General features: G+C 53.8%; 5 protein-coding genes and 2 pseudogenes across 5 annotated transcripts; 4 read left to right on the plus strand and 3 right to left on the minus strand.

Moving 5' to 3' along the window:
• Window positions 1-147: 147 nt before the first annotated feature.
• On the plus strand, window positions 148-883 carry LOC128819613 (feather keratin Cos2-2-like). Its single transcript, XM_053999858.1, has 2 exons — window positions 148-163; window positions 533-883. The coding sequence occupies exon 2, from the start codon at window positions 554-556 to the stop codon at window positions 881-883; it is 330 nt and encodes a 109-aa protein (XP_053855833.1). The 5' UTR covers window positions 148-163; window positions 533-553.
• A 2,791-nt stretch (window positions 884-3,674) lies between these two features.
• Window positions 3,675-4,446, minus strand: LOC128819581 (feather keratin Cos2-2-like; annotated as a pseudogene).
• Window positions 4,447-6,404: 1,958 nt separating this feature from the next.
• LOC128819612 (feather keratin Cos2-2-like) lies at window positions 6,405-7,161 on the minus strand. Its single transcript, XM_053999857.1, has 2 exons — window positions 7,125-7,161; window positions 6,405-6,755 (listed from the first exon to the last, which is right to left on the minus strand). The coding sequence occupies exon 2, from the start codon at window positions 6,732-6,734 to the stop codon at window positions 6,405-6,407; it is 330 nt and encodes a 109-aa protein (XP_053855832.1). The 5' UTR covers window positions 6,735-6,755; window positions 7,125-7,161.
• Window positions 7,162-10,337: 3,176 nt separating this feature from the next.
• On the minus strand, window positions 10,338-13,376 carry LOC128819682 (uncharacterized; annotated as a pseudogene).
• On the plus strand, window positions 13,153-13,922 carry LOC128819608 (feather keratin Cos2-2-like). Its single transcript, XM_053999854.1, has 2 exons — window positions 13,153-13,202; window positions 13,572-13,922. Exon 2 carries the CDS (start codon window positions 13,593-13,595, stop codon window positions 13,920-13,922), a length of 330 nt encoding a protein of 109 aa, XP_053855829.1. The 5' UTR covers window positions 13,153-13,202; window positions 13,572-13,592.
• A 1,898-nt stretch (window positions 13,923-15,820) lies between these two features.
• Window positions 15,821-16,284, plus strand: LOC128819627 (feather keratin Cos2-2-like). Its single transcript, XM_053999870.1, has one exon. The coding sequence runs from the start codon at window positions 15,976-15,978 to the stop codon at window positions 16,282-16,284; it is 309 nt and encodes a 102-aa protein (XP_053855845.1). The 5' UTR covers window positions 15,821-15,975.
• A 2,004-nt stretch (window positions 16,285-18,288) lies between these two features.
• On the plus strand, window positions 18,289-19,203 carry LOC128819610 (feather keratin Cos2-2-like). Its single transcript, XM_053999855.1, has 2 exons — window positions 18,289-18,325; window positions 18,695-19,203. The coding sequence occupies exon 2, from the start codon at window positions 18,716-18,718 to the stop codon at window positions 19,043-19,045; it is 330 nt and encodes a 109-aa protein (XP_053855830.1). The 5' UTR covers window positions 18,289-18,325; window positions 18,695-18,715; the 3' UTR covers window positions 19,046-19,203.
• Window positions 19,204-19,290: the final 87 nt, after the last annotated feature.

The following is a 19,290-nucleotide window of genomic DNA, read 5'->3' on the forward strand; positions in this document are numbered from 1 at the left end:
ACCATTCCCAGAGATGTTTCCGTTCATTTGGGATCATGCAGGAATATCGTCACTTGCACAGCACAAACTGTGGGCCCTGAGGCACTGTGGGGCCAGGATAAAAGGCAGCCTAACTGGTGGCTCTCTCAACCACTTCTGCCACCTCCTTCTCCTTGCGAACCAGGTGAGTTGGAAGCCTCTTTCTCCTCCACCCTCTCCATAACAGCACTGAGCTTTCTGGCCCTTGTTCCTGCTCCTTGTCCTCCTGGGGGTGTTCTGCAGTGGTGGTGGTGTGGGCAGAGGCGAGACCGTGTGCTCTGGCCAGAGGCTGAGGCTGGGCTGAGGTGCTGATTTTCATCCAGGTTAGGCAGGAGCACAGCTGGGCCTGGCTGAGCTCGGAAGGACCGTGCTGGGCTCAGGCCAAGGATGCCCAGCTTGGGCCTGCACAGCCTGGAGCTCCGCAGGCAGCGGGGGCCTTGTCCTGCTGGGGGTGCCTTGCGGGCTGTGTCTCAGGTGTGCGTGTGCTCTGCTTCCTCCCCGCCCTCTGTGCCAGGTGCGGCGCCAGGCTCCAGACATGTCCTGCTCTGAGAAGTGCCAGCAGTGCCAGCCCTGCAACCCTTGCAGCCAGTCCTGCGGCCCCTGCCCGCTGGCCAGCAGCTGCAATGAGTGCTGTGTCAGGCAGTGCCAGAGCTCCCACGTTGTCATTGAGCCGCCTGCTGTGCTGGTGACCCTGCCCGGCCCCATCCTCAGCTCCTTCCCACAGAACACCGCCGTGGGATCCTCCACCTCCGCTGCTGTTGGCAGCATCCTCAGCTCTGAGGGAGTGCCCATCAGCTCCGGGGGCTTTGACATCTCCTGCATCACCAACTGCTACGGTGGCAGCAGATGTTGTCGTCCCTGCTAAACATGTTGCTGCCGACATCCTTAGGCAAGAACCTCCATGGCCTCGGAATATAGTGCTGGAATGACCACAGAATTTTGGGACATCTGATTTAGAATATTTGGCCATTAGTTCGTTCTTCTCCTCTCTCCTCTCTCTTCCCTATCATTTTTGTCACCCCCACCCTATGCCACCTTAGTGGGGCCTGTTGCCCCCACTCCCTTCCTCAATTTATTCAGACACGCAGATGGACACCCCCACTGCATCTTAATGGTTTCTCCTATTCTTCTCTCGGTGAACTGTCTCCTTTTTTTTCTTTATACTCAATAAATTTCTTTTTGCATTGCAACCTGGGCCTCTGATTTCTCCTTCATTCTGTGACAATTCTTCCAGTGTCCTCATCAGAAAGGCAGAAATGCAGAGAGCTGGACTCAATAGTATGGGTTTTCCTTGGAGCTGACAAAGATATCCCCGACAGTAAGAGTAATGAGGCACTGGAACAGAGATGTTATTTGTCATTCCTGGAAGTCTTTAAGGCAAGGTTACTCAGGACTTTGAGCCACTTGGTTTGGTGGGGGCAATTCTTGCCCATGGTTTGTGGGGTGGGTGGAGTGTTGCAAATAATAAATTGTTTAAGTTCCCTTCCATCCCAAGTATTTCAGTCAACACAGACAGGCACCTGGAACAACCACAAAACCATGGTGGAAAGACAAACAGTAAATTTATTGCCTTACTTCACTCCGCAGAGGAGGCTGGCTTAACGCTCAGGCAGGGATGTACATTGTCCTGCTTCAGATCAGTCCCACAGGGGTGCACGGGCAGGAATTTCATCATCCTAAGGCACAGTCCTTGCTGGCAGGGCTTGTGAGCTCTGAGCTTTGATCTTCCCTCTCCCTAAAGAGGGAGCTCAGGAATTTATATGAGAGGGCCTCCAAGTCTCTCCAAACACCTGCCTTGTCTCTTCACAGAGATTTTACTTCTCCAAACAGACAGAGGATAAACAGCAGGTGCAGAGTAAAATGATCTCTGCACAGGGTGGGCAAGTGGGGCCATTCCCACACCCTTCTTTTGCTTCTTCAGAAAGGCATTGTTTTGTCTAAAGATGCATCTTTGTGGCAGTCTGAACAGTGAGCCAGGACTGTCTGAGGAATGTGTCAAATCCCAATCCAGCAGCCACTGCAACCCCTCTGCATGTGTCAGAGATGACCAAGGTGCTGGAGAAACTGTGCTATGTGTGATGACGTGGAGCCTTTTCTCTCTGGAAAGTTGGAAAACTCTATCCAGTTTTCCAGCAGTTCAAGGATTCCAACAAAAAGAATGGGGCCTCTTTCATTCCTAGGATTCCCATGGAAAAGGGCAGAACCCCTTCTAAAGGGGTTCCTCTAGAAAATGGATTCAAGCGGCCCGTCCCCCAACTACTTCAGGAAAATATTTCCTGTGTGAAAAGTGGAAAAAACCTCTTTATTTAACAGGAAAAGTATTCACCAAAAAGTCCCCTTCTTGAGCTCACTCAAGTCTCTTATCAGTCCCTCCAGCACTGGAAATGCCATGACCCAGGGCCAACCCGGTGGGCCACGGGTGTGAACTGCTGGTGTTCTTTTGGGTGTTCAGCCCAGGGCAAGTTTAAACAGTTCCAAGAAAAAGAAAAACCATAGTCCAGGGAACTTCTAAGCCTCAGCTAATTAAACTAAAAGCAAAGGACAGCTCTGTCCCGCAGTCTGTCCATCTGCAGACACCACCGACCAGGAGTTGGAATGTGGAGGAGTGAATGCAGTTTCTGAAAGCAAACTATGTGCTTCTTTCCCCCCGCCGATGCTCTCCGAACAAGTCTTAAAGGTGCAAAAGTTATTTCTGGGCTAAAGAGATGAATGAGGACACAATTAAGCATAATAAAGTCACCCCAGGAGAGTGGGTCATTTCCAAAGGGTTCCCTTGTTCAAGAACATAATGCTCCAGGGCAGGTCACCAACAGAGGAAGAATTACTGTCAGTAGGACAGGCTCCATTTTGACTGTTTTTCCAGTGCAGAGGACATTCCTGGCAGGAATCTTTTCTGGCACATGTTCCTCATGGGGTCACAGCTTCCTTCATGGTACATTCACCTGTAAAGGGCTCCACAGAACAGCGGACCCCAATCAGCCCATCTGTGTGGGTGCTGCCAACCCCAACCTATGAAAACCCGCAGTCCTGTGTGTCTGGACAGCAGCTGGGCAGAACAGTAAATGTGGGGGAGGTGTCAGAAAAGAGGAGGCTGTGGGCTGTCCCCAAGCATTGCTGATTCCCACGCACCCCTTTCACCCCCCATTTCTGTCAAGTTGGAGAACCATCTTCCCCCCTGGTAGTTGTAGTGGAGTACTGAGGGATGTGTTTGTGAGCTTCAAGGGAAAAGGCATAAAGTAAAATCCACTGCAGGGAGTTCCAAGCTCTGCTTCCTCCACCTTTTGCCCTGAGCACACTGGAAAAGTTGACACAGAAGGAGAGAGAATCAGAGGCCAAGGCTTGGATGCAAAACAACTTTATTGACTCTATGCAAGAAAAAGGAGGTGGTTCCCAGAGAGCACCAGGAGCAGCCACTGAGGTGCATTTGGGGTGTCCCTCTGCCTGCCCTCCAGACAGAAAGAAGGAGGAAGGCCTAGAGGTCCCACTAGGCGGGCACTGAGTGCTGGTGACAGGAAAGGAATGGAAGAGAAAAAAGAGAAGACAAGAAGGAAACAAAAGTCATAAGTCCTACATTTAATGTCCCAAAATTCTGTCTTCATTCCAGCTCCACATGCTGAGGGCTTGGAGGTTCTTGCCTGAGGATATTGCCAGCAGCTTTAGCAGGGACGACAGCATCTGCTGCCACCATAGCAGTTGGTGATGCAGGATAGGTCAAAGCCCCCAGAGCTGATGGGCACTCCGCCACAGCTGAGGATGTTGCCAACAGCAGCGGAGGTGGAGGATCCCACGGCGGTGTTCTGTGGGAAGGAGCTGAGGATGGGCCCGGGCAGGGTCACCAGCACAGCAGGCGGCTCAATGACAACGTGGGAGCTCTGGCACTGCCTGACACAGCACTCATTGCAGCTGCTGGCCAGCGGGCAGGGGCCGCAGGGCTGGCAGCAAGGGTCGCAGGGCTGGCAGCAGGACATGGCTCGGGGTCACAGGTGCACCTGGCACAGAGGGCAGGGAGAAGCACAAAGTGAGGACACACGAGAAGCAGCACTGCACCCAAACACCCTGCAGCCCAGGCACCTCCTGGCCCACACTGCACTGCCCAGCTCAAGGCCCAGGAGCCACCTCAGCCAAGTCCCAGCCTCTCTCTGTCTGCACAAGACCTTCTCTCCCCTGCCCTCTCCCAGCAGAAGCAGCTCCCAGCCCTGGGCTATGACAGCCCCTCTCAGCTGAGACCTCCAGCCAGGCAAGAGCTGCTCTTGAAACAGCAGCAGGAGGAGGAGGAGAAGAGGCTTCCCACTCACCTGGTTCCTGAGGAGTAGGAGGTGAGAGAAGAGGATGAGAGAGCAGGGACTTGGGCTGCCTTTTATAGCAGTCCTGGCCTGCCTCAGGCCCAGAGGCACCTTAGTGGAAGCAGTAATTTTCTGACCAGCTCATGTCAAATGTGCACCATCCCAGCTAATGGTAGGGGCTGTGTCCTGGTTTCCTGCATTTCTGCCTTTTCATTTCCTGGCTTTTGCCCTGTGCGTTCCTATCTGAGGACTTCTGTTAGGGCTGGGATGAGAGGCCCAAGAATTTCCGGGATATAAACTCATCAGCACAGACTGACTGCTCGGATCATGGTCTGGTGGCATTCCATGAGGTCACATTATGTATCTCAATTCCTCCCTACTGGGTCAGCCTTCTGTCAACAGTCTATGCACGTTTCTCCACCACATTCTTGCTCTTCCGCTGTGCTGTGTTTTGCTTCTCTACAGGAGCCACAGCAAGAATGCTTCTCCCAGAAAAGTGTTGCCCTACCTCCCTAGGGTCCCTTCTCCAGCCACATGCTGGTCTTTCTCACCATATATTCTTTACTGACAATCCTTGCTTATTATTACCATCTCTGCTGCGTTGACCTTGGCTGGATGGCCAGTGCTCTACAGCCACACTATCACTCCAACTTCTGAAGTGGACAGGGAATTAAAACCGAGGTGCAAAAAAAATTTGAGGTGCGAGGTAAGGCGGTTGGCGGCAGTAACACTTCCATAATACTTTCCTCTTGAAATTTTGCTTCACACTGTGATGGATCCTGTCCCTTGTGTAATAGCTGAATGATTTGGAAGCTGGGGAAGAAGGCTGAAGGAATGGGCTCTGTGTCATTGAAGAGTCCCACCATGTCTGACTGAACCAGCTCCAGCTGTGTCCAAAAGGGACTCAGCGCTGCTGAGCCCAACACAGAGTACATCTGTCACACTGCTGATGCCTCTGTGGAAGCATATTTCATTGGGAATGGTTTCGTTTGGGAGGAAAGGGTTAAACTCAGAAGAATTAGGAGGATGATTGTAGGCTCAAGTGACCTTGCAGCTGAGAATGCCACAGCCTGGAGAGTATCAGTGTGGGAAACAGCAAAAGCATGCCCACTACTGCTTTTACCTGTGTTTTGAGAAGTAGAATCTCTGTGTAGAGACAATGCCAGTGTTGGGAGAGACTTGGAGGCCCTCTCACAGATGTGCTTGAGTTCCCTGTTTTGGGAGAGGTAAGATCAAAGCTCAGAGATCACAAAAAGCCCAGGGAGATCACAGCACTGGTGTAAAGAGGAGCCCTGCTAGCAAGGACTGAGCCAAAGGGGAAAAATATTCCCATTTGTGTATCTCCACCTAAGCGTTCCTTTGGTCTTTTCTGTGGAGAGAGGCAAGGAAATAAGTTTGCTCTTTGCCTTTCTACCATGATTTTGTGGTTGTTCCATCTACCTGACAGTGTCAACTCCAAATCTTGAGATGGAAGGGAACCTAAACAACATTTTCTTTCATTTGCAACACTCCACCCACCCCACAAAATATGGACAAGGATGGCACCCCCAAAATCAAGTGGCTCAAAGTCCTCAGCAACCTTGCCTTAACATTTCCAGGAATGAGAAGAAATTTCTCTGTGCAACTTGCTCCAGTGCCGCATCACCCTCAATGTCAGGGTATCCGTGTCAGCTCCAATGAAAAGGGCACAAGGAAAACCCATAGCAGTGAGTCCTGCTCTCTGCTTTTCCCACTTTCTCCTGAGGTGACTGGATGAGTCCTCAGAGATAAAGGAGAAAAAATAGGCCCAAGGGTGGATGCAAAAAGAAATTTATTGAGTCTAAAGAAGAAAAGATGGCGATTCTCAAAGAGAACAGCAGGAGCAGCCGCTAAGATGCAGTGGGGGGTGTGTGTCTGCCCAGACTGCAGGACAGAGGGAGAGGAGGGGTGGGGGGACAGACCCACTAGGATGGCATTGGCAGGTGGTGACAGGAAAGCAGAGAGCAGAAGAATGAACTTATAGCAAAAGAGTCAAAATTCCATGTTCCAATATATTGTCTTCATTCCAGCAGCATGTCCTGAGGTCTTGGAGGTTCTTGCCTAAGGATGTCGGCAGCAGCATTTTTAGCAGGGATGACAACATCTGCTGCCACCGTAGCAGTTGGTGATGCAGGAGATGTCAAAGCCCCCGGAGCTGATGGGCACTCCCTCAGAGCTGAGGATGTTGCCAACAGCAGCGGAGGTGGAGGATCCCACGGCGGTGTTCTGTGGGAAGGAGCTGAGGATGGGGCCGGGCAGGGTCACCAGCACAGCAGGCGGCTCAATGACAACGTGGGAGCTCTGGCACTGCCTGACACAGCACTCATTGCAGCTGCTGGCCAGCGGGCAGGGGCCGCAGGACTGGCTGCAAGGGTTGCAGGGCTGGCACTGCTGGCACTTCTCAGAGCAGGACATGTCTGGAGCCTGGCGCCGCACCTGGCACAGAGGGCGGGGAGGAAGCAGAGCACACGCACACCTGAGACACAGCCCGCAAGGCACCCCCAGCAGGACAAGGCCCCCGCTGCCTGCGGAGCTCCAGGCTGTGCAGGCCCAAGCTGGGCATCCTTGGCCTGAGCCCAGCACGGTCCTTCCGAGCTCAGCCAGGCCCAGCTGTGCTCCTGCCTAACCTGGATGAAAATCAGCACCTCAGCCCAGCCTCAGCCTCTGGCCAGAGCACACGGTCTCCCCTCTGCCCACACCACCACCACTGCAGAACACCCCCAGGAGGACAAGGAGCAGGAACAAGGGCCAGAAAGCTCAGTGCTGTCGTGGAGAGGGTGGAGGAGAAAGAGGCTTCCAACTCACCTGGTTCGCAAGGAGAAGGAGGTGACAGAAGTGGTTGAGAGAGCCACCAGTTAGACTGCCTTTTATCCTGGCCCCACAGTGCCTCAGGGCCCACAGTTTGTGCTGTGCAAGTGACGATATTCCTGCATGATCCCAAATGAACGGAAACATCTCTGGGAATGGTATGGCATGAGTTGGTTTTTCCTTCTACCATGACTTTGCCTTTCTTGGCTCACATCATTACTCATGGACACTTCTTCTGAACGCTTGTATGTGAGATCCCATGTTTCCTGGGGCCAAGGATGTGTCAGTGCGAGTAAGAGACGTGAAATAAGTGGATAAAGCATCACAAGGAGCCCGGTGATTCCAGCCTGAGGCATTCTTTTGGATATTTTCTGTTCCTGCTGGCTGCAAGGGCCTCCTCTGCTCTCAGCCCTCCAGTCTTTTGCTCACCACCTAATGGCTCCTCTGTGTGATTTGTCCTTTTAATGAAACCTCTTGGTCTTCCTCCTCGGCCTTCACAGTGCAGGAGACTCCCGTAGCACTGCTGCCTCCGTGTCTGTGCTGCTTGGGGTTCCCAGAATCTGCTCTGACTGGGAGCTTCCCAGCACCTCCTCAGTCACATCCCTTTCTAAGGCCTCTGCCCCGTGTGCTGCCCCGCAATAATGTGCGTGGCAGCGTGGCTGTGCCCCAGTGTGTGCGAGTGTCTGCACATGCCTGTGCTTGTGCCCTGCTGGGAACAGCCCCTGAGAGCCTCTGGCCTGCACGGGGATGGTCGTGCACAGGGCAGGGCAATTGTGTGCAACCCCCCTGCCCGTGTGCCTGTGCCCGTCTGCTGGGCTCCGTGCCTCTGGGGTCATCTCTGAGCACACCTGGGCAGGCTGGCAGTGTGGCAGTGCCCCTGTGTGTGTGTCCACAGCTGGGCCTGAGCTGAGCTCTCAGCCCAGCCCTTGCAAGCCCCGTAGGGCCTTCCTTGCCCAGCAGTGCCAGCCACTCCCACACACTCAGCCTCCCGTTCCTTCTCTGCAGGAACCTGGAGAGGGCCACGGCACCCACATCTCACAAGGACAATCCCAAAGCCAGGCCATCCCTTTGATGCCACCTCCAGGCAGCCTTGGGGCCCCCAGCTGTTTCCCAGTGTCCTTGTTCCTGCCTCATGGGGAGGCTTGGAGGTGACAGGCTTCTGGTGGCTCTGTGGGGACGGGGCGGTCCAGTGGCCACAGTGGCCTTTGGCCTGAACCACTAGGTATAGAAATTGATGCTGTTAAAGAGAGTGAAGCACCTGGAGAAAGTGTTTGACCCTTTCTGGGCGGTGGTGGCCGGAAGATGGAAGCGTTGCTCATCTGCGACACCGAGAATGGAAAACAGTGGGAGCTTCCAGGAAGGTGGGAGGATGGTTTTGGTTCTGTCCTCAATCTTAGTGTAGCCTACAGTTTTATGTAAAATAGGCTTCAGGATCATGAGAGAAATGTAGGAAACTTAAATGGCAAATCAGTTGGAATATGTGGACATAGGTGTTTCATTTGGAAATTCAAATGTGAACGGTAAAAATGCGTTTCTCCTTGGCATACCTCCAATCCTGCTTGTTCAGGTCCATCATCTGGCATGACTACTGTATTCATGCTGTGCCAGGTACTCTGAGTAACTTTCTTGCTTTGTTGCTGCAGCAGTATTTCCTTGGGGAAACTAAGTGGAGTGAAATCAAGGCACACGCAGAAATACACACTCTGATCCACTCCATTTATGTATTGTTGCGCTGAGAGCGATGTCCAAAGACAACAATATCATAGACAGAGCAGGTCAAGTAATGTTGGACAGTGCTTCCTACTTCATGCCCAGAGCCTCAGGGGCCACGATGGGGGTGCTGGAGTTGGATTTGGGAAACTGGGCTTCCCTGGCAGCACAGAGCACCTCTCCTCCAGTGGCTACTGAAGAGCCTGGCTACAGTTCCACGTGGAGTGTGAAATGTTCACTGCACAGGGTGGGCAAGTGGGGCCATTCCCACACCCTTCTTTTGTTTCTTCAGAAAGGCATTGTTTTGTCTAAAGATGCATCTTTGTGCCAGTCTGAGCAGTGAGCCAGGACTATGTGAGGAACGTGTCAAATCCCAATCCAGCAGCCACTGCAACCCCTCTGCATGTGTCAGAGATGATCAAGGTGCTGGAGAACCTGTGCTATGAGTGATGATGCGGAGCCTTTTCTCTCTAGAAAGTAAAAGGTTTTGGAGAACGCCATCCAGTTTTCCAGCAGTTCAAGGATTCCAACAAAAAGGATGGGGCCGCTTTCATTCCAAGGATTCCCATGGGAAGCGAGGGTCATTTGCCAGGAGTGCACTTGTTCAAGAACACAATGCTCCATGGTACCTCCCCAACAGGGGAAGAATGCCTGTGAGCAAGACTTCTCCACTGTGGCCTTCTCTCTACTGCAGTGGACATTCCTGCCAGGAATCTTTTCTGGTGCAGGCTCCTCATGGGGTCACAGCTTCTTTCATGGTAGATTCACCTGCAAAGGGCCCCAGAGGTTACGTGGGGTCGTGTGTTGGAGACAGACACATGACACCACACACTGAGAGTCACCAGCAAACAGCAGCAGTTTATTAGGGAAGGCTCTTCATGTAGGGGGGTTGAAACTCCAGGTTAAAACAGCTGACTGGTTGAGATCACTCTCTGCGCAGATGTCTGGCTAATGATGTGCCTGCATCTAAGCTTGAACAGGGTTGGCTGAGGGTCCCCTGTATAGGTTTGAATCCAACCCATCATACGGTGACACCACAGAACAGCTGACCCCAATCAGCCCATCTGTGTGGGTGCTGCCAACCCCAACCTATGAAACCCCGCAGTCCTGTGTGTCTGGACAGCAGCTGGGCAGAACAGTAAATGTGGGGGAGGTGTCAGAAAAGAGGAGGCTGTGGGCTGTCCCCAAGCATTGCTGATTCCCACGCACCCCTTTCACCCCCCATTTCTGTCAAGTTGGAGAACCATCTTCCCCCCCTGGTAGTTGTAGTGGAGTACTGAGGGATGTGTTTGTGAGCTTCAAGGGAAAAGGCATAAAGTAAAATCCACTGCAGGGAGTTCCAAGCTCTGCTTCCTCCACCTTTTGCCCTGAGCACACTGGAAAAGTTGACACAGAAGGAGAGAGAATCAGAGGCCAAGGCTTGGATGCAAAACAACTTTATTGACTCTATGCAAGAAAAAGGAGGTGGTTCCCAGAGAGCACCAGGAGCAGCCACTGAGGTGCATTTGGGGTGTCCCTCTGCCTGCCCTCCAGACAGAAAGAAGGAGGAAGGCCTAGAGGTCCCACTAGGCGGGCACTGAGTGCTGGTGACAGGAAAGGAATGGAAGAGAAAAAAGAGAAGACAAGAAGGAAACAAAAGTCATAAGTCCTACATTTAATGTCCCAAAATTCTGTCTTCATTCCAGCTCCACATGCTGAGGGCTTGGAGGTTCTTGCCTGAGGATATTGCCAGCAGCTTTAGCAGGGACGACAACATCTGCTGCCACCATAGCAGTTGGTGATGCAGGAGATGTCAAAGCCCCCGGAGCTGATGGGCACTCCGCCACAGCTGAGGATGTTGCCAACAGCAGCGGAGGTAGAAGATCCCACGGCGGTGTTCTGTGGGAAGGAGCTGAGGATGGGGCCGGGCAGGGTCACCAGCACAGCAGGCGGCTCAATGACAACGTGGGAGCTCTGGCACTGCCTGACACAGCACTCATTGCAGCTGCTGGCCAGCGGGCAGGGGCCGCAGGGCTGGCAGCAAGGGTCGCAGGGCTGGCAGCAGGACATGGCTCGGGGTCACAGGTGCACCTGGCACAGAGGGCAGGGAGAAGCACAAATTGAGGACACACGAGAAGCAGCACTGCACCCAAACACCCTGCAGCCCAGGCACCTCCTGGCCCACACTGCAGTGCCCAGCTCAAATCCCAGGAGCCACCTCAGCCAAGTCCCAGCCTCTCTCTGCCTGCACAAGACCTTCTCTCCCCTGCCCTCTCCCAGCAGAAGCAGCTCCCAGCCCTGGGCTATGACAGCCCCTCTCAGCTGAGACCTCCAGCCAGGCAAGAGCAGCTCTTGAAACAGCAGCAGGAGGAGGAGGAGAAGAGGCTTCCCACTCACCTGGTTCCTGAGGAGTAGGAGGTGAGAGAAGAGGATGAGAGAGCAGGGACTTGGGCTGCCTTTTATAGCAGTCCTGGCCTGCCTCAGGCCCAGAGGCACCTTAGTGGAAGCAGTAATTTTCTGACCAGCTCATGTCAAATGTGCACCATCCCAGCTAATGGTAGGGGCTGTGTCCTGGTTTCCTGCACTGCAGCCTCTATTTCCTGGCTTCTGCCCTGTGTGTTCCTATCTGAAGACTCTTTCTCAGGCCAGGATGAGACGTCCAACAATTTCCAGGATATAAACATATCAGAGTAGGCAGAATGCTGGGATGATGGCCTGGTGGCATTCCATGCAGGCTCATGACCTGAACCTGTGTCATTCCTGTGTTGGAAGAAGCCAACACCAATCTCCACACTACCTCCTTCTAGGTAGTAGCAGAGATTGATATAGTCCACACTAACTCTTACAGATAGTGGTAGACAGTAATGGTAGGCCAAAAAATCCAATTCCCTCCATAATGGAGACATTTCATCTGAGGTGATTTGGAAAAGAAGAGAACGCTGGGTGAGAACTGCCAAAGAGCAAAAGCTATGGTGGGACGCCTACTGAGCCAGGCATCTCTCTGCAGTCTGACATGGGAATGGATGGAGATCTGTCCATTTGGGGGTTGACACATTCCTGAGATAAGGCTGGGTCACCGTTACAGACAGCATGAAAGATGCTTCTTTAGGCAAAACACTCTGACCCCTTTCTGAAGAAGTAGAGAGAGGTGCTGGGAATGGCCTTCCTTCCACATCCCATGCAGAGACCAATTGCCTCTCCCTATGGAGCAGATACCAGGCACAGTCCTTCAATTCTTCCAGGAGGACAGGTGCTCTGAATAAGAAGATGTGGTCATGGAAAGCTCCGACCCCTGTTCCATAGAGGCCAAACCCCACTCTAGTGAGTACCAGCAATGAAGAGAGTTGTCTCCAGGCTCCCTGGATTGAATGTGCTCACCCCATCTTCCCTTCAGCAGGGACTCAAAGAATTAAGATCCTGGCATTCAGCTTCTTCCTGCTTTAATCCCCAAACCTCGTGCTCATACAGACAAAGGAGCAAGCTCTGAAACTGAGCTGCCAATCACTAACATGTAGCCTTTAATCCCCAGGACACCCAGAGCCTCCAGGGAAGCCCAGAGTCCCAAGCCCAGCTCCAGCACCACTTTGGTGGCCCCTGAGCCTCTGAACTCCAGTCAAAACTTGGACTAGGAAGCACTGACCAACACTTCTACTTTTCCTTGCTGTAATCTGGAATATTGTTGTCTCTAGACATCACTCAGAGTGCAGCAATGCATAAATGGAATCCCCCAGCATGTGGCTGCAGACAAGTGCTCTCCCCTGTGCAAAACACTCCCAGTGTAGGACTGCAGCACTCGGGGTGTGTTTACACAAGTGCAAAAGCACATGGCTGCGCAGATATTCACACACACTGTGATTCAGGCAGCAGTGCAACAGGTGCCACAGGGACTGTGCAGGCAGAGAAGGAATCCAAAGAGATTTTAAGAGAAGGACAAGGCACATGGTCAAGAGAGGCCAAGGGAGATAATCCAAAGACTGGAGAGCTGGCAAAGGAGGGGCCCTTGCAGGCATCAGGAATATAAAATATCCAAAATATTGCCCCATGTGGTCATCAGCTGCCTCCTCAAAATCCCTTCTACACTTAGTTCATGTCTATTGCCCAGTCTGACACATCTTTGCCCCCAGGAAACATGTGATACAAGCGTTCAGAAGAAGTGTCCATGAGTAATGATGTGAGCCAAGAAAGGCAAAGTCATGGTAGAAGGAAAAACCAACTCATGCCATACCATTCCCAGAGATGTTTCCATTCATTTGGGATCATGCAGGAATATTGTCACTTGCACAGCACAAACTGTGGGCCCTGAGGCACTGTGGGGCCAGGATAAAAGGCAGCCTAACTGGTGGCTCTCTCAACCACTTCTGTCACCTCCTTCTCCTTGCGAACCAGGTGAGTTGGAAGCCTCTTTCTCCTCCACCCTCTCCACGACAGCACTGAGCTTTCTGGCCCTTGTTCCTGCTCCTTGTCCTCCTGGGGGTGTTCTGCAGTGGTGGTGGTGTGGGCAGAGGGGAGACCGTGTGCTCTGGCCAGAGGCTGAGGCTGGGCTGAGGTGCTGATTTTCATCCAGGTTAGGCAGGAGCACAGCTGGGCCTGGCTGAGCTCGGAAGGACCGTGCTGGGCTCAGGCCAAGGATGCCCAGCTTGGGCCTGCACAGCCTGGAGCTCCGCAGGCAGCGGGGGCCTTGTCCTGCTGGGGGTGCCTTGCGGGCTGTGTCTCAGGTGTGCGTGTGCTCTGCTTCCTCCCCGCCCTCTGTGCCAGGTGCGGCGCCAGGCTCCAGACATGTCCTGCTCTGAGAAGTGCCAGCAGTGCCAGCCCTGCAACCCTTGCAGCCAGTCCTGCGGCCCCTGCCCGCTGGCCAGCAGCTGCAATGAGTGCTGTGTCAGGCAGTGCCAGAGCTCCCACGTTGTCATTGAGCCGCCTGCTGTGCTGGTGACCCTGCCCGGCCCCATCCTCAGCTCCTTCCCACAGAACACCGCCGTGGGATCCTCCACCTCCGCTGCTGTTGGCAGCATCCTCAGCTCTGAGGGAGTGCCCATCAGCTCCGGGGGCTTTGACATCTCCTGCATCACCAACTGCTATGGTGGCAGCAGATGTTGTCGTCCCTGCTAAAAATGCTGCTGCCGACATCCTTAGGCAAGAACCTCCAAGACATCAGAACATGCTGCTGGAATGAAGTCAGAACTTAAGACATTGGATTTAGAGCTTCAGACTGGTGTTTCCTTCTTCTTCTTCTCCTGCTCTCATTTCTCTCTTCCCTTCCTTTCCTGTCTGCAACACTCAATGCCAGCCTAGTGGGACTGCTGGCCTCCTTCCCTTGGCAGGCCAGGATGTCAGACATCACTGGTGCATCTGAGTTGCTGCCCTCGGGTGCCCTCTCTGAGCCTCCTCCTTTTCTTCTTTTGACTCAATAAAGTTGCTTCTGCATTCAAACCTTGGCCTGTGATTTGTCCTTCCTTCTGTGGCAACTCTTCCAGTTTGCTCACTTGCAAAAGTGTGTAGGAAGCCCAGCATTGCCATCTCTGCAACATTCTTGGTGCAGTTTTTTTCAGTTCAGTTTTGTCAGTTCCTTTTCCCTTGGAGCTCACAAACATGTCCCTCTCTGTGAGGATGGTGGGGCATGGTACTAAATTGCCCAGAAAGGTTTTGGATGCTCAGCACTGCAAGTGTGCAAGATAAGGTGCAACACTGCTTTGAGCAAGCTGCTTTAGTGGGTGCCCAACTGTTAAGGGCGGGAGGAATGGAAAGAAATGTCTTGAAGTTGCCTTCCAGGCCAAACCATTTCTAATGAAATCTGCTTTCCCAGAGGCATCAGCAGTGTGACAAATGTGCTCAGTGTTGGGCCGGTCTGAGTCCCCTTTGGACACAGCTGGAGCTGACTCAGTCAGACATGGCTGGAGACACTGCATGCTTCTCACAAAGCCCATTTCTGCAGCCTTAGTTACCAAGTTTTTCCTTGTGAGCAAGGAGAACACAGGAGGAAGCCCTGCTTCCTGGGAAACTGCCAGCCATCATTTCCTGACGAAGGAGGCCATGAATTTTCTTTTTCCCTAGTGTACTTGTGCATGCATAACCTTTCACTTTTGCTTTAGCAAACTGCCTTCTATCAAGTTTCAAATTGTTCTCTGATTTATCTGCTCTGTTCCCTGGAGGAAGGAAGGGGATTGATAAAGCAACTTGCTGGGCACCATCCATCCAGCCAAGGGCCACCGAGCACAGCTGCTAATCCAGCCCAGGGCAAGAGCAGGAACGAGCTGCAGAAGCAGGCATGGACTGCTGACCAAAGGGAGTTGTATTAGAGGGGAAGCAAGACCACAAAGAATACCTTATGTCCCCTATCCATTCCCCAAATGGGCCAGGAAAACAGGCTGCATGTGAAAACTCATGGGATGCCACAAAGAGATGCGGGAGAGATGGGCAGCGATAGAGGAAGAATGAGAGTGATGCCCTGAGTACTTAGCCACAAAGAAACCCACAGGAATGACACAGGTTCAGGTCATGTGTCTGCATGGAATGCCACCAGACCACCATCCCAGCATTCTGCCTACTCTGACGTGTTTATATCCTGGAACTGCTTGGACGTCTCATCCTGGCCAGAGAAGAAGTCTTCAGATAGGAACGCACAGGGCAGAAGCCAGGAAATAGAGGCTGCAGTGCAGGAAACCAGGACACAGCCCCTACCATTAGCTGGGATGGTGCACATTTGACATGAGCTGGTCAGAAAATTACTGCTTCCACTAAGGTGCCTCTGGGCCTGAGGCAGGCCAGGACTGCTATAAAAGGCAGCCCAAGTCTCTGCTCTCTCATCCACTTCTCTCACCTCCTACTCCTCAGGAACCAGGTGAGTGGGAAGCCCCTTCTCCTCCTCCTGCTGCTGCTTCAAGAGCAGCTCTTGCCTGGCTGGAGGTCTCAGCTGAGAGGGGCTGTCATAGCCCAGGGCTGGGAGCTGCTTCTGCTGGGAGAGGGCAGGGGAGAGAAGGTCTTGTGCAGACAGAGAGAGGCTGGGACTTGGCTGGGGTGGCTCCTGGGCTTTCAGCTGGGCACTGCAGTGTGGGCCAGGAGGTGCCTGGGCTGCAGGGCGTTTGGATGCAGTGCTGCTTCTCGTGTGTCCTCACTTTGTGCTTCTCCCTGCCCTCTGTGCCAGGTGCACCTGTGACCCCGAGCCATGTCCTGCTGCAAGCCCTGCGACCCTTGCTGCCAGCCCTGCGGCCCCTGCCCGCTGGCCAGCAGCTGCAATGAGTGCTGTGTCAGGCAGTGCCAGAGCTCCCACGTTGTCATTGAGCCGCCTGCTGTGCTGGTGACCCTGCCCGGGCCCATCCTCAGCTCCTTCCCACAGAACACCGCCGTGGGATCCTCCACCTCCGCTGCTGTTGGCAACATCCTCAGCTGTGGCGGAGTGCCCATCAGCTCTGGGGGCTTTGACCTCTCCTGCATTACCAACTGCTATGGCAGCAGATGCTGTCCTCCCTGCTAAATCTGCCTCCAACTTCCTTGGGCAAGAGCCTGCAGAACCTTCAAATGTGGAGCTGCACTGAAGATGGATCTTTGGAACAATGGATTTGTGCCCTTGGTTTGCTGCTGTTTTCTTCCACTCTCTTCTCTTCCCTTCATTTCTTGTCAGCACCACCCAATGCCAGCCTAGTGGGACCTGTTTGCCTCCCTCTGTCCCTCTTCAGGCCCAGCAAATGGATACCCCCACTGCACCCCGCTGGCTGCCCCTGATGTCCTCTTTGAGCTACCTCCTTCTCTTCCTTAGACTCAATAAAGTTGTCTTGCATCCAAACCTGGCCCTCTGCTTTCTTCTTCCTTGTGTGAGGACTCTTCCATTCAGCTCAGGACAAAAGCTGGAGGAAGACAAGGGTGGACAATTCCTGGTGGCCATTACCGTGGGCCTTTTCTATTGGAGCTCCCAAACAAATCCCTGGCTTCCCCAAAATAGTGATCATCACGAGAAGATGATGTCAAAGGTCACAGGAGTGGGAATGGGAAACAGCAGTGCCTGGGGATAGTCCACAACCTCCACTCTTCAAACACCTCTCTCACATTAGTAGCCTTCTGCTCAGCTTCTAACCAGACAGGCAGGGCTGAGTGGTGTCACAGGATCAACTAAGCATGAGGAAAGAGCCAAAACCATCCTCCCAATGTGGTGGAGTCTGCCACTATTTCCCCTTCTGGATGTGAGAGAGGAGAAATTCTCCCATCTTCCGGCCTCCGCCGCCCAGACATGGTCAAATGTTTTTCTCCACTTGACTCATTCTCTTTGACAGCATCATTTTCCCACAGCTCCTGGCTCTGGCCAAAGGCCACTGTGGCCACTGGACTACCCCATCCCCACAGAGCCACCAGGACCCTGTCACCTCCAAGCCTCCCCATGAGGCAGGAACAAGGACACTGGGAAACAGCTGGGGGCCCCAAGGCTGCCTGGAGGTGGCATCAAAGGGATGGCCTGGCTTTGGGATTGTCCTTGTGAGATGTGGGTGCCGTGGCCCTCTCCAGGTTCCTGCAGAGAAGGAACGGGAGGCTGAGTGTGTGGGAGTGGCTGGCACTGCTGGGCAAGGAAGGCCCTATGGGGCTTGCAAGGGCTGGGCTGAGAGCTCAGCTCAGGCCCAGCTGTGGACACACACACAGGGGCACTGCCACACTGCCAGCCTGCCCAGGTGTGCTCAGAGATGACCCCAGAGGCACGGAGCCCAGCAGACGGGCACAGGCACACGGGCAGGGGGGTTGCACACAATTGCCCTGCCCTGTGCACGACCATCCCCGTGCAGGCCAGAGGCTCTCAGGGGCTGTTCCCAGCAGGGCACAAGCACAGGCATGTGCAGACACTCGCACACACTGGGGCACAGCCACGCTGCCACGCACATTATTGCGGGGCAGCACACGGGGCAGAGGCCTTAGGAAGGGATGTGACTGAGGAGGTGCTGGGAAGCTCCCAGTCAGAGCAGATTCTGGGAACCCCAAGCAGCACAGACACGGAGGCAGCAGTGCTACGGGAGTCTCCTGCACTGTGAAGGCCGAGGAGGAAGACCAAGAGGTTTCATTAAAAGGACAAATCACATAGAGGAGCCATTAGGTGGTGAGCAAAAGACTGGAGGGCTGAGAGCAGAGGAGGCCCTTGCAGCCAGCAGGAACAGAAAATATCCAAAAGAATGCCTCAGGCTGGAATCACCGGGCTCCTTGTGATGCTTTATCCACTTATTTCACGTCTCTTACTCGCACTGACACATCCTTGGCCCCAGGAAACATGGGATCTCACATACCAGCATTCAGAAGAAGTGTCCATGAGGGAATGGGAATGATGTGAGCCAGGAAATGCAAAGTCATTGTAGAAGGAAAAACCAACTCATGCCATACCATTCCCAGAGATGTTTCCATTCATTTGGGATCATGCAGGAATATCGTCACTTGCACAGCACAAACTGTGGGCCCTGAGGCACTGTGGGGCCAGGATAAAAGGCAGTCTAACTGGTGGCTCTCTCAACCACTTCTGTCACCTCCTTCTCCTTGCGAACCAGGTGAGTTGGAAGCCTCTTTCTCCTCCACCCTCTCCACAACAGCACTGAGCTTTCTGGCCCTTGTTCCTGATCCTTGTCCTCCTGGGGGTGTTCTGCAGTGGTGGTGGTGTGGGCAGAGGGGAGACCGTGTGCTCTGGCCAGAGGCTGAGGCTGGGCTGAGGTGCTGATTTTCATCCAGGTTAGGCAGGAGCACAGCTGGGCCTGGCTGAGCTCGGAAGGACCGTGCTGGGCTCAGGCCAAGGATGCCCAGCTTGGGCCTGCACAGCCTGGAGCTCCGCAGGCAGCGGGGGCCTTGTCCTGCTGGGGGTGCCTTGCGGGCTGTGTCTCAGGTGTGCGTGTGCTCTGCTTCCTCCCCGCCCTCTGTGCCAGGTGCGGCGCCAGGCTCCAGACATGTCCTGCTCTGAGAAGTGCCAGCAGTGCCAGCCCTGCAACCCTTGCAGCCAGTCCTGCGGCCCCTGCCCGCTGGCCAGCAGCTGCAATGAGTGCTGTGTCAGGCAGTGCCAGAGCTCCCACGTTGTCATTGAGCCGCCTGCTGTGCTGGTGACCCTGCCCGGCCCCATCCTCAGCTCCTTCCCACAGAACACCGCCGTGGGATCCTCCACCTCCGCTGCTGTTGGCAGCATCCTCAGCTCTGAGGGAGTGCCCATCAGCTCCGGGGGCTTTGACATCTCCTGCATCACCAACTGCTACGGTGGCAGCAGATGTTGTCGTCCCTGCTAAAAATGCTGCTGCCGACATCCTTAGGCAAGAACCTCCAAGACATCAGAACATGCTGCTGGAATGAAGTCAGAACTTAAGACATTGGATTTAGAGCTTCAGACTGGTGTTTCCTTCTTCTTCTTCTCCTGCTCTCATTTCTCTCTTCCCTTCCTTTCCTGTCTGCAACACTCAATGCCAGCCTAGTGGGACTGCTGGCCTCCTTCCCTTGGCAGGCCAGGATGTCAGACATCACTGGTGCATCTGAG

This window comes from Vidua macroura, chromosome 27 (genome assembly GCF_024509145.1).
Source record: "Vidua macroura isolate BioBank_ID:100142 chromosome 27, ASM2450914v1, whole genome shotgun sequence".
Lineage (NCBI taxonomy): Eukaryota > Metazoa > Chordata > Aves > Passeriformes > Viduidae > Vidua > Vidua macroura.